Genomic DNA, 13,061 nt, shown 5'->3' with positions numbered 1-13,061 from the left:
ACAAGAGAACTGTTCAGTTCTGTACACATATATTGTATCTAGACTATACTGTGACATATTTAACATGTGTAGGACTGCTTGCCATCTGGGGGAGGGGGTGGAGGGAGGAAGGGGAAAAGTTGGAACAGAAGTGAGTGCAAGGGATATTATTGTAAAAAGTTACCCTAGTATGGGTTCTGTCAATAAAGTTATTAAAAATAAATAAATGAATAAATGAATAAAAGACAAAAAAAAAAAAGAAAGAAAGAAAAGAAATGACCAGCAGGAGGAATACAGCTTGGATAGACTTACATGAACTGATGCTAAGTGAAATGAGCAGAACCAGAAGATCATTATATACCTCAGCAACGATACTGTATGAGGATGTATTCTGATGGAAGTGGATTTCTTCAACAAAGAGAAGATCTAACTCAGTTTCAATTAATCAATGATGGACAGAAGCAGCTACACCCAAAGAAAGAACACTGGGAAATGAATGTAATCTGTTTGCATTTTTGTTTTTCTTCCTGGGTTATTTTTACCTTCTGAATCCAATTCTTCCTGTGCAACAAGAGAATGTTCGGTTATGCACACATATATTGTATCTAGGATATACTGTGACATATTTAACATGTATAGGACTGCCTGCCATCTGGGGAAGGGGGTGAAGGGAAGGAGGGGAAAACTCAGAACAGAAGTGAGTGCAAGGGATAATGCTGTAAAAAATTACCCAGGCTTGGGTTCTGTCAATAAAATGTTATAATTGTGAAAAAAAAAAAAAAAAAAAAGAACATGATCAGCAGGAAGATTTCAGAAAGGCGTGGAGAGACTTACATGCATTGATGCTGAGTGAAATGAGCAGAACCAGGAGATCATTGTACAAGGCAACAAGATTATGTGATGATCAATTCTGATGGATGTGACTCTTTTCAGTGATGAGATGATTCAGCCCAGTTCCACTGATCTTGTGATGAAGAGAGCTATCTACACCCAGAGAGAGGCCTATGGGAACTGAGTGTGGATCACAACATAGCGTTTTCCCTCTTTTTGTTGTTTTGCCTGCATTTTATTTTCTTTCTCATTTTTTTTCTTTTTGATCAAGTTTTTCTTGTGCGGTAAGATAATTGTATAAATATTTATGCCTATATTGGATTTAACATATATATTTTTACCATGTCTAACATATATTGAATTACTTGCCATCTAGAGAAGAGAGTGAAGGGAAAGAGAGGAAAATTGAAGCACAAGGTTTTACAAGGGTCAATGTTAAAAAAAATTATCCTTGCATATATTTTAAAAATAAAAAGCTTTAATTAAAAAAGAAGAAGAAAAATCTCCTCAAAACAACTTGTAGGCATAGACTCAGGAATGGTAGAGCTGCAAGGGATCTTAGAGATCCCAGAATCCTAGCACCTCTAGAACCCTGTGATTTTATCTAATGGAAGAAATTTTACAAGTCATCTCCTTCAACCCCTAGTTAAAGCTTAGACTGTCTTTATCACACACACACACACACACACACACACACACACACACACACATACACACAGGCAGCCTGATACAATGTGAATGATACTCAGGTGATTTGCTATATAGATTCAGCTCTATAATGAATTCTTCTCTGTGAGTCCTTCTCTGGACCTGATACTCTTCTGTTAAAGGAAACAAACTTTACTTTGTTAAAGCACACACGCTTGTTATTGGACAAGCTCAAGATCTTCTTCACCTTTCTGTCTATCATGAATATATTTTGGCAATCCAATGACGCTTATAGTACTTTTTCTTGGAATGTCTTTAAATTCATAAAATACGGGGGCTTGCAAAGGAAACCAATTATATTGAAATAGTTATCAAAAGAAAATTTGCATTCATAAACTTGTAGGGATCTGTTTTGCTTGACCATATATGTTTGTAATGAGTGTTGTTCTTGCTTTCTCAATGCAGAAGGAAGGGAAAGGAGTAGGGACCAGAAAGAATTCAGATCTGAAAATAAAAGAAAACTGAATTTTGGAAAACATAAAAAGAAAATGATGAGTCCCAAGTTAAGAACCATTGGACTAGAGGAATTCTAAAATCTTTTTCAGGATAGCATTCTATGATCTACAGATTATTCCCCATTCTTATAGTCTAAGGCTCTTATGGGCCCATTTGGTTCTGATTGTCTATATTCTAATGATCCTTTCACTGATATTCTATGTTCTAAGGTACCTCTCAGCACTAGAAGTATATAACCTAACTATATAAGTTCTCAGGTCCCTTCCCACATTGACATTCTAGATTCTAAGATTATTTCCAGATCTGAAGACAATATCTTTCCCAGCTCCAACATTCTAAGGTTTCCTCTAGCTTTCCCACTTTCTGATTCTATGTTCTGGCCCAAACCTTTTTTTTCACAGATTATTACCCCAAACCCCTCAAACCAAACCAAAAGTGTTTCTTTTCTTTTTTTGCTGAGGCAATTGGAGTTAAGTGACTTGCCCAGGGTTACACAGCTAGGAAGTGTTAAGTGTCTGAGACTAAATTTGAACTCAGGTCCTCCTGACTTCAGGATTGGTTCTCTATCCACTGTGCCACCTGGCTGCCCCATGTGTTTCTGATTTTAAAATCCAACCGTTTTATTTTCTATGATTTTTGTTTGCATTCAGACAAGGCCAACATTCGAGAGAATTAAAAATTTTGTTTAATTAGGTACTTTGCTAAGCACTTAAATGGTATCCATTACAGACTTCCTTTCTTCCCCTCCCATCCCCGTTGCTATCCATCCCTTGTGGTATCTGAGAACGAGGTACTTCTCAGATCTTTCCCAGCCATTATGGAAGAAAACCTGGATGGCTAAGAAAGATAACAAGGGATGTAGGGGATCACCAGGGGGAAAGAACAGCCCCAGAGAAGCTCCTTGCATCACTCCCAGACACCTCCGTTTTGGATGAAAGCTTCCTCATCTCGAATCTCATTCTGGGTTATCTAGATTACCATAACCTCTGTCAACATATGTACAAGTCCTTGAGCCTAACAGCTCAGTGGATGCCCATGAACAAAAGAAAGTGTGATTTTTAATGAGTTTTGCTGATCATTTTCAGCAGAAATAATTGGAAGACAGAAGCTGGAATTCCATTATAAAGCAGGGATCCATTTCTTGTCACTGTTGTAGATAAAAGATTGTTTTCCAGGGAATTCAGGCTTGTAGGTAGCTGGAGAAAGAAACAAAGACACTTTTTAGAGATTGAAATCTGGCTCCTAAAATAAGTCATCACTCCCAGCTCAGGGCACCTCACTGTCTTCCAAGTGGGGAGGTAATCCCTCCAGGGGAAGCAGCAGATTGTAGTGGGGCCAGAGCTCTTTGAGGCAAAGCTAAATGAATTGATGGTACCCTTTGTGACTCAGCCTCAGAGCAACCAAGTTGGGGAAAGGGGCTGTTCTTTTGAAAAGGGGGAAAACTGGAGGTCTAGGATGCCATGGAGTAGTAGAAAGAAAGCAGGACCTAGAAGTCAGCAACCTTGGCTTTATGTTCTGGGCCTACTAATCCCTGTCTGTAGGAACTTGGGCAAGTCACAAACTCTCTGTGGCCCTCATTTTCCCCATGTGCAGAATAAAGGAATTAAATTAGATCAGGGGTTCTTAAATTCTGGGCACCAGGTGAAAGCTCTGGACTTCTCCTCAGAATAAGGGTTTTAAATAATTGAAAGAAATGTTCAATTACATCAAGAAATAGATGAAAATAAAGATGTCGCTTTTCTCCCCCATTTACAATCATGGAGTCCCTGAAATCTCTCCTGGACCCAAGTCATCTATCGTTTACTGAATTAGAATTTTCATTCTTTTCAGTTCCAACTTCAGACCAGTCACCTTTCTCTTTGGTTGTACAATTAACCCCTTCAAGGTCTATGGCCTCAGGTCGAGAACTGCTGGACAAGATGATCTCCAAGGTCCTTTTCAGGCGCTATATCTTTTTTTTTTCAATATTCATGCTAAATCTTACTAATTCATTCCTGGAATTTGGGCTCAAGCTTCCAGCTCTACACTTATTAGTTGTGTGAGTCTAAACCTGGGCATCTTTATCTGTGAAATGCAGATGAAATTGCTTGCCCTGCATCCCTCATAGGGTAGTTGTAGTGATCAAAAGAGATAAGGGATGGGAAAATGTTTTTTTATCTTACAAAACCATGTCACTGGACTCCCTAAATCCCTGAGGCTGCTTGGCCCATTCTGCTCAGCCCCATGGTCATTGATCACAGGATACAAAGGTTCTGCCAGCATCCCCCACAAAGACAAGGAGGCAGGGGGAGGAGGAGAAGGAAGGAAGAAAATCTGAAGATTTGTTCTTCACTGAAGATAATAATAATAATAATAATAATAATAGCAATAGCAGCAGACATTTATGTAGCACTTTAAAGTTTGTAAAGTGCTTTGCAAATATTCATTGATTCAAAAAAATCATTTTATCCTCACAAAAACTTTGAGAGGTAACTTATTAATATCTCCATTTTACAGATGAGAAACTGAGGCAGACAGAAATGAAGTAATTTGATCAGTATTATACTGATAGTAAATGTATGAAACTGGATTTGAACTTTCTAACACTAGCTCTAGCTCCCAGGTAACCATGGGAGACACCCAAAGGAAATGGACACTATCTACTCCCTGAGCTAATGAGGGACCCTGTCAGGACCATGTCCACATGTAGGCCCAGTGAGAAGGAATTCTGCATGCAAGGAACTTCACTGCTTGGACTTCTATGGGTAACACAGAGATGAAATCATAACATGGCCCCATGGCCACAGGGAAGATTTTTCAGATTCTCAGTTAGAGAGAGATCTCAGTTTCCTCATTTGTATAATGAGGATATTAAACGAGTTGATCTTGAAGATCCGATGATGCTTTGGGGCTCCCATAAAAAGAATTCAAGCCTCTACTGACTTCACTCCATTCCTCTTCCTATTCCCCTCCCCTTCCTGCTCCCCCCTCCCCCCGCCCCCCACACATAAAACAGCTTTTTCACTCTCCATATGGCTAATCTTAGACACGTGAATGCAAAGACTTGGTGTTTATGGAAGAGCTCATCTTGGGAAGCCTAGGGAGGTCGGACAGTCAGAGCTTCCAGAACACTCAGTGATCCTCTAATTCAAGGCTGTGATTTTCAGAGCTCATTTTCCATCTTTTCCATCCATGTTCTGGAGACACCTGCTGATCAGGCTGGTTCTTTCAGTTAGGGGTTGACTCCTGCACTTCTGAGCTCTTCACTGGCTGTTTCCCCATAGTTGAAATGCCCTTCTTCCTTGCTTTCTCTTCCTCTTGGAATCTTTAAGCTTCTTGAAAGGTTTCAGTCACTGGCTACTACCAACAGGAAGCTGATCTCCCTAGAGTCCAGTATTCCCTCCTTCCCCAAATTATCCTGTATTGATGGTATTGATCCTGTGTGTTTGTGTTGTAGAATGAAGGCTCCCTGAAGGCAAGAACTAATTCTTGCCACATCCCTCCTACACCCTCAACCCTAATTTTACCCCATTCAAAGGAGTAAAATGAGATCAGGGATATCCCACAGAGAGGAGATATCAGATCACTGGATCTTTTTGTTCCAAATCCAGGGCTTTTTCTACTAAATTTCATGACATCCATTGACTAGGCCATAAAGGCCTTCCTTAGGTTTCTTTCTTAAGCTTTCTTAGATTCTTTCGCCACCATCAAATGTTTCACAAACACCAACTTCAAAAGGAGTTCAGTCTCATAGATGTGGGTGCTTGTGGTCTCCACCAGCCTCAGTCATCATCCTTCCACGCCTTAGGAGATGGCTTCATTACTCGTTGTGGCCAAAACAAAGCTTTGTCTGAGTCTTGAAAGGTTCATTGCTCCGCCTGTGCAAAACTGTTCTTTGTAGTCTACTAGAGCTTGTGTCCAAATGGCCTGACCTTTGCTACCACACAACAACTGCATCATCATCATTACTAATATTATTATTGTCCATTTCAGTTGGAGGATAATAAGAATAACTTATGTTGATATAATGCTGTGTTTATATAAAACACCTTCCCCATGTTATCTCATTTGAAAAACCTTATCTTCAAAAGGCCAGGTCTCCCATTGCATCAGTGACATCTTCAATCATTTTGATCAATATCTGGCCACTGGACTCAGATGGCTGGAGAGGAAAAAGAGAAGCTGGTGACTTTGCACAGCTCTCTCTCCCACTTGAATCTAACAAGCTTGCATTTCATGGCATCACCTCCCTGATATCAAGGAACTCTTCCAGAATGATTGTTATCCTTCGTTCTCGAAGAGGAACAAAATGATAGCACTGTGTTAGAGTCAAGTGTGTCCAAATATGGCTGATCAGATCGATGTAAGCTCAGAATGCTCTGCCACAGGTTGGACACAAATAGTCCATATGAACATTTAGGGTGGATTCTCTAATTTTGCACATCTCTGAGCTAATTCAATTCTGCTTTGCTCAGAGAGCACAGCACTTTTTCTGATGACGGCACTCCATGCTAGAGCATGCCCTGTGCCAGTGTCTCCCATGTTATAGAATCAATGCTAAAGTTCTTTTTATTTTTTTTATTTTTTAGCTGAAGCAATTGTGGTTAGGTGACTTGCCCAGGGTCACACAGCTAGAATGCTAAAGTTCTTTTAAGAGAGATCTTAAGAGTGTCCATATGTCACTTTTTCTGACCACCTTGTGAGCACTTGCCCTGTGTGTACTCTCCATAAAATAATTTTTTCAGCAAGTGTACATTTGGCATTCAAACAATATGGTCAGCGCAACAAAGCTGTGCTCTTTGCAATAGAGTTGGAATGCTTGGCAGTTTAGTTCAAAAAAGGGACCTCTGGTCTGGTATCTTATCCTGCCAGGTGATCTTCAGAATCCCCCTAAGACAATTCAAATGGAAGTGAGTCAATTTCCTGGCATGGCTCTACTATACTGTCCAAGTTTCACAGGCAGTCAATATTGCCATCAGTACAATGGCTCTGTAGACCTTCAGTCTAATACTACTTTTCTCCCACACTTTCCTTTTGGAATCTCCCAAACACTGAGCTAGCTCTGGCAATGTATGTGTCAATCTCATTATCAATGTGGACTTGTCCCTGAAAAGTTCACTGCCAGGTAAGGGAACTAAGTTATCCACAGCATTCAAAACTTCACCATTTGCTGTAAGGGATAGTTCCACATATGGATGGTGCAGTGCTGGCTGTGCTTTCTTGTTAATCATTAGGCCAAAATTAACTCAAGTAGCAGAAAACTGAATTATCAATTCTGCACAATCATCTGCAAACAAAAAATCATGCACCGACACTCCCTCCACTTCAGTTTGGCTTATAACCTTTTCTAGTTGAAGAATTTAACATCAGTGACTTTGGATTTCATGTTTGTCTTCATCGAAAGTGTTTGACAACATGGCTGAAAACATCCTGCTAAAAATCATGAGAACAAGTACGTAGTCTTATTTTACTCCATAGGTGCCTAGGAAAGTTCGAGAGCATTGCCCATTGTCCAGAACCTGGGCAAGCTTGGCATCGTGAAACTGACATACTATACTGATGAACTTCTCTGAGCAGCCACATTTTAACATAATTTTCCATATGTCCTCACAACCGACAGTACCAGAGACCTTGGTCAAATCTATAAATGTCATATACAGACCTATGTGCTCTGGCATTTTTCCTAGAGTTGTTGGGCAACAAACCACATATCGACTGATCCTTGGTCCCTTCTACAGTCACTGGCTCTCAGGTAGATGACCTTTTTCCTAGATGTAGGATCAGCTTATTAAAGGAGGAATTTTGCTAGCAATGACTAAGAGAGAAACCCTCCTATGATTGTCACAGAACAATCTATTTCCTTTGCTTTTATAAACATGGACAATGGAGGCATCCTTGAATTCCTGTAAATCTCAGCTGGAATAGAATCAACATCTGGTGCTTTACCACACAAAAGTACCCCAATAGCATTCAAAACCTCTCTTTCAACTGAAACTTCAGCTAGGGAGTAACTGATTTCAACTTAAGGTAAATGGTCAGTGGTTTCAGCATTGATTGATGATGATCTGTTGAGAACACTATGGAAGTGTTTAGCCCACTTCTCCAGGACCATGTCTTTATCACTAATCAGTGTGACTCTATCAACACTGAGAAGTTTAGGTGCACACCATAGGTGTTTGTTCCATAAATAGCCTTCAGGGAATCATAAAAATGCTTTGGATTGTTACCATCAGCATAAAACTGAATTTCATCTGCCTTCTTCCTGAGCCAAGAACCCTGAATCTCTCTAATTTTCAATTGTTCTTTACTTTTGATGGAATTGAATACTAGCTTCTTAGAAATGGATGAACTATCCAGCTGGCACATCCTGTGGAATTCTCATTTTTCATTTAGCTGCTCCTGAATTTCTCATTATTTTCGACAAACTGGTCTTGGTGTTTGGGCATGTTCTGACCCAGATGTGCAAATGTAGCATTATACATCAAAATCTCTGAAAGTTGTCAACTCCTTTTCTGCTCCATTGTTGCCAGCTATATGTTGGTTCAACTTACCTTCCAAGTTAGCAACAAACTGTTCCCTCTCAGAGAAGCACTATGATCTATTGACATTAATTCTTCTTGTAATCTTTTGGCCTTGGGTCCGCTGCTTTGTGAATGTTAATATTCATATTAGAGAGGATAAGTCTATTATCAGTCCAGCACTCTGCTCCACACATTGTCTTCATCTCTCTCATATCCTGTCTGTCTCTTCTCCTAACTATCACCTAGTCTATTAAATGCCAATGCTTGCCAGTACATCCATGAAGTTTTATTGTGTTTAGGTAAATGGAATACAATGTCAGTGATGAGATCATGAGATTCACAAGTCTTCAATTATAAATGACCATTGCTGTTGCTGTTTCCAACTCCATTCTTCTTAAGGACTCCCTGCTGTGTCTGGTAGTCTGAGTCTATTCTAGCATTAAAGTCACCCAAAATTATCAGCCTATCCTCTTTTGGCACAGTGATCATAAGGGTCTTCAGGTATTCATAAAAATTTTCTTTGACCTCATCAGTTTGTCAGGATGAGGCTTAAGCACTGATGATGGTGGTATGCCGTTTTCCTGCAAGTGGCGACTGCATTGTCATGAACCTGTCATTCACTTCCTTTTGGAAGGCACATGAGCTTGTTTACTAGATTAATTTTGACTGCAAAATTACAGCTTCACAATACTCCCTTTCACTTCCCTTTTCCCTTTAGGAAAACATGTATCCATTTATACTTTGCAAACCTTAACATTCTAAATGCTAGCTGTTCACATTTGATTTATGGTCAGAAAGATTTGACTTCTCAGATACTTAGTAGCTGTGTGACCTTTGTTTCTCATCTATAAAATGGAGGAAATCATAGTCCCTCCCTCATAGGGTGGTAGTGAGGAACAAGTAAAGTAAAAGACAAAAAGTAATTGCAAACTGTAAAGTACAATAGAAATGTAAGCCCCAACTTCCAATACTTTGAGCCTCAGTTTTTCCAGCTACTAAATGGAAACAATAAGAGAACCTACCTCATTTGTTTGCTCCAAGGATGCTGTGAGGGAATGTATGTAAGTAAGTTCTTTCCAAATCTTAAAGCATTATATAAATGCAAACTTTTAGTAGTTGCAAACTAGTTTTACAGGGGCAGAATCTCAGGCAAACAGAATGCACTGCTCAAGGTCACACAGCTTGAAGGGTCCAGAAGGAACTTTGCTTGAATGCTGTTCTCATGATAGATTTTGCCTTGGCCAACTGTACCAGCTTCAGGAAACATGTATTAAGTACCTACTAAACACAGAATATTCTTCTAGATGCTAGGGAACATGCTGAATTTTGATAAGAAACAGTCCTTCCTTCAAAGGGCTTGGTCTAAAAGGAGGATAAGGGACATGTCCAAGGAAGGATAATATAAAGTATTACATGATAAGCACATTAAAGAAAACAAAGCAAAGTCCTCTGGGAAATCAAAGGAGGATTATCCTTATTGACAAGGGAAACATTGCAGGACAGGCTTCCTGAAAACAGGAGCACAATAGTTGGGCTTTAAAGGGTAGGCAGGACATCCCCTGACAGAGAGGCAATGGAAGTAGAACATGGATTGAGACACATTTTGTTTTCAAACATGGTCAGGGTGAGAATTCATCTTGTTTTACTGTATATTTTTGTGACCCCGGTTTTGTTTTTCTTGCTTTCTCAATGAGGAAAGGGAGAAGTGGGAGAGAGGGGAAGAAGATTGTTTTTTGGGGGGCAAGATAGATAAGACCTCAACAAGGGAATTCAACAAGTTCATGTAAAGATGAGGGAAGGCATTGCAGGCATATGGAACAGCATGAGCAAAGGCAAGGAAGTAAGAAAAACCAGGTGCAAAGGGCATCCAGCTTGGCCGGAGCTTAGCTAAGTAAAGAGAAACAGATCAGAAAACTGACACCACCAAATGACAATTTTCCTTTGACCATGGCAGCTCTCTCCCCCATAGAGAGCTAGAAAGGCTGCCATGTACATCTACTGAAGGATAACCAGCAATGAACACATGGCTCTTCTATACCAACATGGTTGAAAAGTTAGAATGGTCAACAGTCCTCAATTATTCTGCTTTGAAACAACTGAAAGCAACATTCACAATCATCTTACTTGGGCCTGGAAAAGCACCCTGGTTTGTATTATATGTCCACCGCTCCGTGCTAGACACAAATGTTGCACTGGATATGTAATGCTTGCAGGGGCCTCTGTAGTTCACAATATCATATTGACCAGGACCTGGAACAGGAGGCTTTGGAAGAGGAGGCAGTGGGAATGCAGAGAAGGTCAGGGTGCATTTTTTCCTGTGGAATGACAAATGTGAACATTTCATTAAAATCTGTGGTCACTATAGAGCATGTGAGACAATATACTGTGGGGTAGGGAGAAGAACTCAGGGATGAAATCCTGGGTTCCAATCTTGCTCCTACCATTTATAAGCTGGATTGGATCAACAAAGATGAATCACATCTCCTCTCTAGGTCTTGATTCCATATGTAAAAGTGAAGATGATCTACTTACTTCACAACACTCATGAAATGTGTATAAATTGCTCTGGGGAAACATAAAAGCTCCTTATTCATGACAGTTACTGCTATGAAGGCCCTACTAAATGCAGAGCCTTGGATAATACAAAGAGAAATGTGGTGCAGTCCCTGTCTTCAGCTTATAGTCTAGGAATAGATAAAATTTAGAGCAAGAGATGCCTTTTTTATATATAAAATAGCTTTTTATTTTTCTAAATATATGCAAAGATAGTTTTCAATATTCACCTTTGCAAAATCTTGTGTTCCAGTTTTTTTTCCTTCCTTTCCCTCTTCCCTCATCCCCAAGATAGCAAGCAATCCAATACAGATTAAATACAGCAATTCTTCTAAACATATTTCCATATTCATCATGCCATGTAAGAAAAATCAGATGAAAAGGGAAAAAAGAAAACACAAGAAAGAAAAAAAAACAGCAAATAAACAGCAACAAAAAGGCAAAAATACTATGCTTTGATCCACGTTCAGCCTTCATTGTTCTCTCTCTGGAAGTGAATGGCACTTTCCATCACAAGTCTATTGGAATTGCATTGAATTACTTCATTGTTGAAAAGAGCCAACTCCATCACAGTTGATCATCACATAATCTTGCTGTTGCTGTGTACAATGGTCTCTTGGTTCTACTCACCATCAGTTCATCTAAGTCTTTCCAAGCTTTTCTGAAATTAGCCTGCTCATTATTTCTTATAGAACGATAATATTCCATAACATTCATAGACCATAACTGATTTAATCATTCAACTGATGAGCATCCACTCAGTTTCCAGTTCCTTGCCACTACAAAAAGAGCTGCTATAGACATTTTTACACATGTAGGCCCTTTTCCCTTTTTTTATGATCTCTTTGGGATATAGACCCAGTAGAGACACTGCTAGATCAAAGGGTATACATAGTTTGATAGCCCTTTGGGCATAGTTCCAAATTGCAGGAAATGTCTTTTTTCAAAACCCTTCTTAACCTAGTTCCTTTCTCCCTTGCCTCTCTTCTTACACCTTATTCCCCCACAAAGTCTGCAATCCAATGACATTGGTCTCCAGGCTGTTCCATGAACAAAACACTTCATCTCTTGGCCCTGGGCCTTGAAAGGCTTTCCCTCTTCTGCTCTAACTATTGACCTCCCTAGCTTCCTTTAAGTGTCAGCTAAAATTCTACCTTTTACAGGAAGCTTTCCCCAATCCTTCCTCATTCCAGTGTCTTCTCTCTGTTAATTATTTCCAATTCATCTTATATATAGCTTGCTCTGAATATATGTTTACATGTAGTCTCACCCATTAGAGTTTAAGCTCCATGAAGGCAGGGATAGCCTGTTGCCTCTTTTTGTATCTCCAGTGTTTAGCACAGAACATGGCACATAGGAGGCACTTAAGGAATTTGAACTTAACCCTAGACAATAGGGAAATCATTGAAATATATTGAACTGGGAAGCAACCTTAACAGTAAAATGTTTTAGGACAAATTATTGTGGCAGGATGCTAGAATGGATTTAAGGAAGAAATATTAGAGGCTGATAGATTGATTAATACTCTCTATTGTCCATAGAATTGGGGTTTATTCATTTGGGCCAGATTCCAGGGGTCCCACCCTTACTTAAACTCACTTCAAGCCACAGTAAGATTTCTCATCAATCTTGCTTTCATGCCGAGGAAGCCAGGTCTTTCCAGTCTCGGTTTTGGATCCACCCAGTAGTCCAGCCCTTACTCCTGTTTTCATAATCTTCACTTGCCTAGACTCCAAAAGATCTACAGATCGACAAATCTTTTCTTATACTAACCTTTCTTTTTCCAAGGCAGACAACCTCATACCCCAAACTATGAAAGTATATAGGAAGTTGCAGCTAGAAGAGTCCTTAAAAAACCAAATGTTAAAACACAGAATGCTAGAGTTGAAAAGGATTGTAAGGCACCATTTTGCCCAACATCTTTATTTTACAGATTTTTTTTTAATAAAGCATCTACCATTTTTCTTCCCCATCTTTGCCTCCCAGGATTCTGGCGCTCCATGGGCTGATTTACTCAGACATCTCCCTCACACA

At 39.6% G+C, this 13,061-nt stretch overlaps 1 protein-coding gene across 2 annotated transcripts in view; it reads right to left on the bottom strand.

Annotated features, from left to right (window-relative positions):
- Positions 1 to 2,636: 2,636 nt before the first annotated feature.
- STPG1 (sperm tail PG-rich repeat containing 1) overlaps positions 2,637 to 13,061 on the bottom strand; it is a 93,396-nt gene continuing 82,971 nt past the window's right edge. For both annotated transcript variants that reach the window (XM_051988225.1, XM_051988226.1), the window contains 2 exons: positions 10,599 to 10,789; positions 2,637 to 3,170 (listed from right to left, as the gene is read on the bottom strand). In XM_051988225.1, coding sequence (XP_051844185.1) covers positions 3,094 to 3,170; positions 10,599 to 10,789 — 268 coding nt within the window. In that variant the 3' untranslated portion in view covers positions 2,637 to 3,093. The remainder of the gene's footprint in view (positions 3,171 to 10,598; positions 10,790 to 13,061) is intronic.

Source organism: Antechinus flavipes, chromosome 3 (genome assembly GCF_016432865.1).
Source record: "Antechinus flavipes isolate AdamAnt ecotype Samford, QLD, Australia chromosome 3, AdamAnt_v2, whole genome shotgun sequence".
Classification (NCBI taxonomy): Eukaryota; Metazoa; Chordata; class Mammalia; order Dasyuromorphia; family Dasyuridae; genus Antechinus; species Antechinus flavipes.
This window is presented reverse-complemented; position numbering and strand designations above follow the sequence as displayed.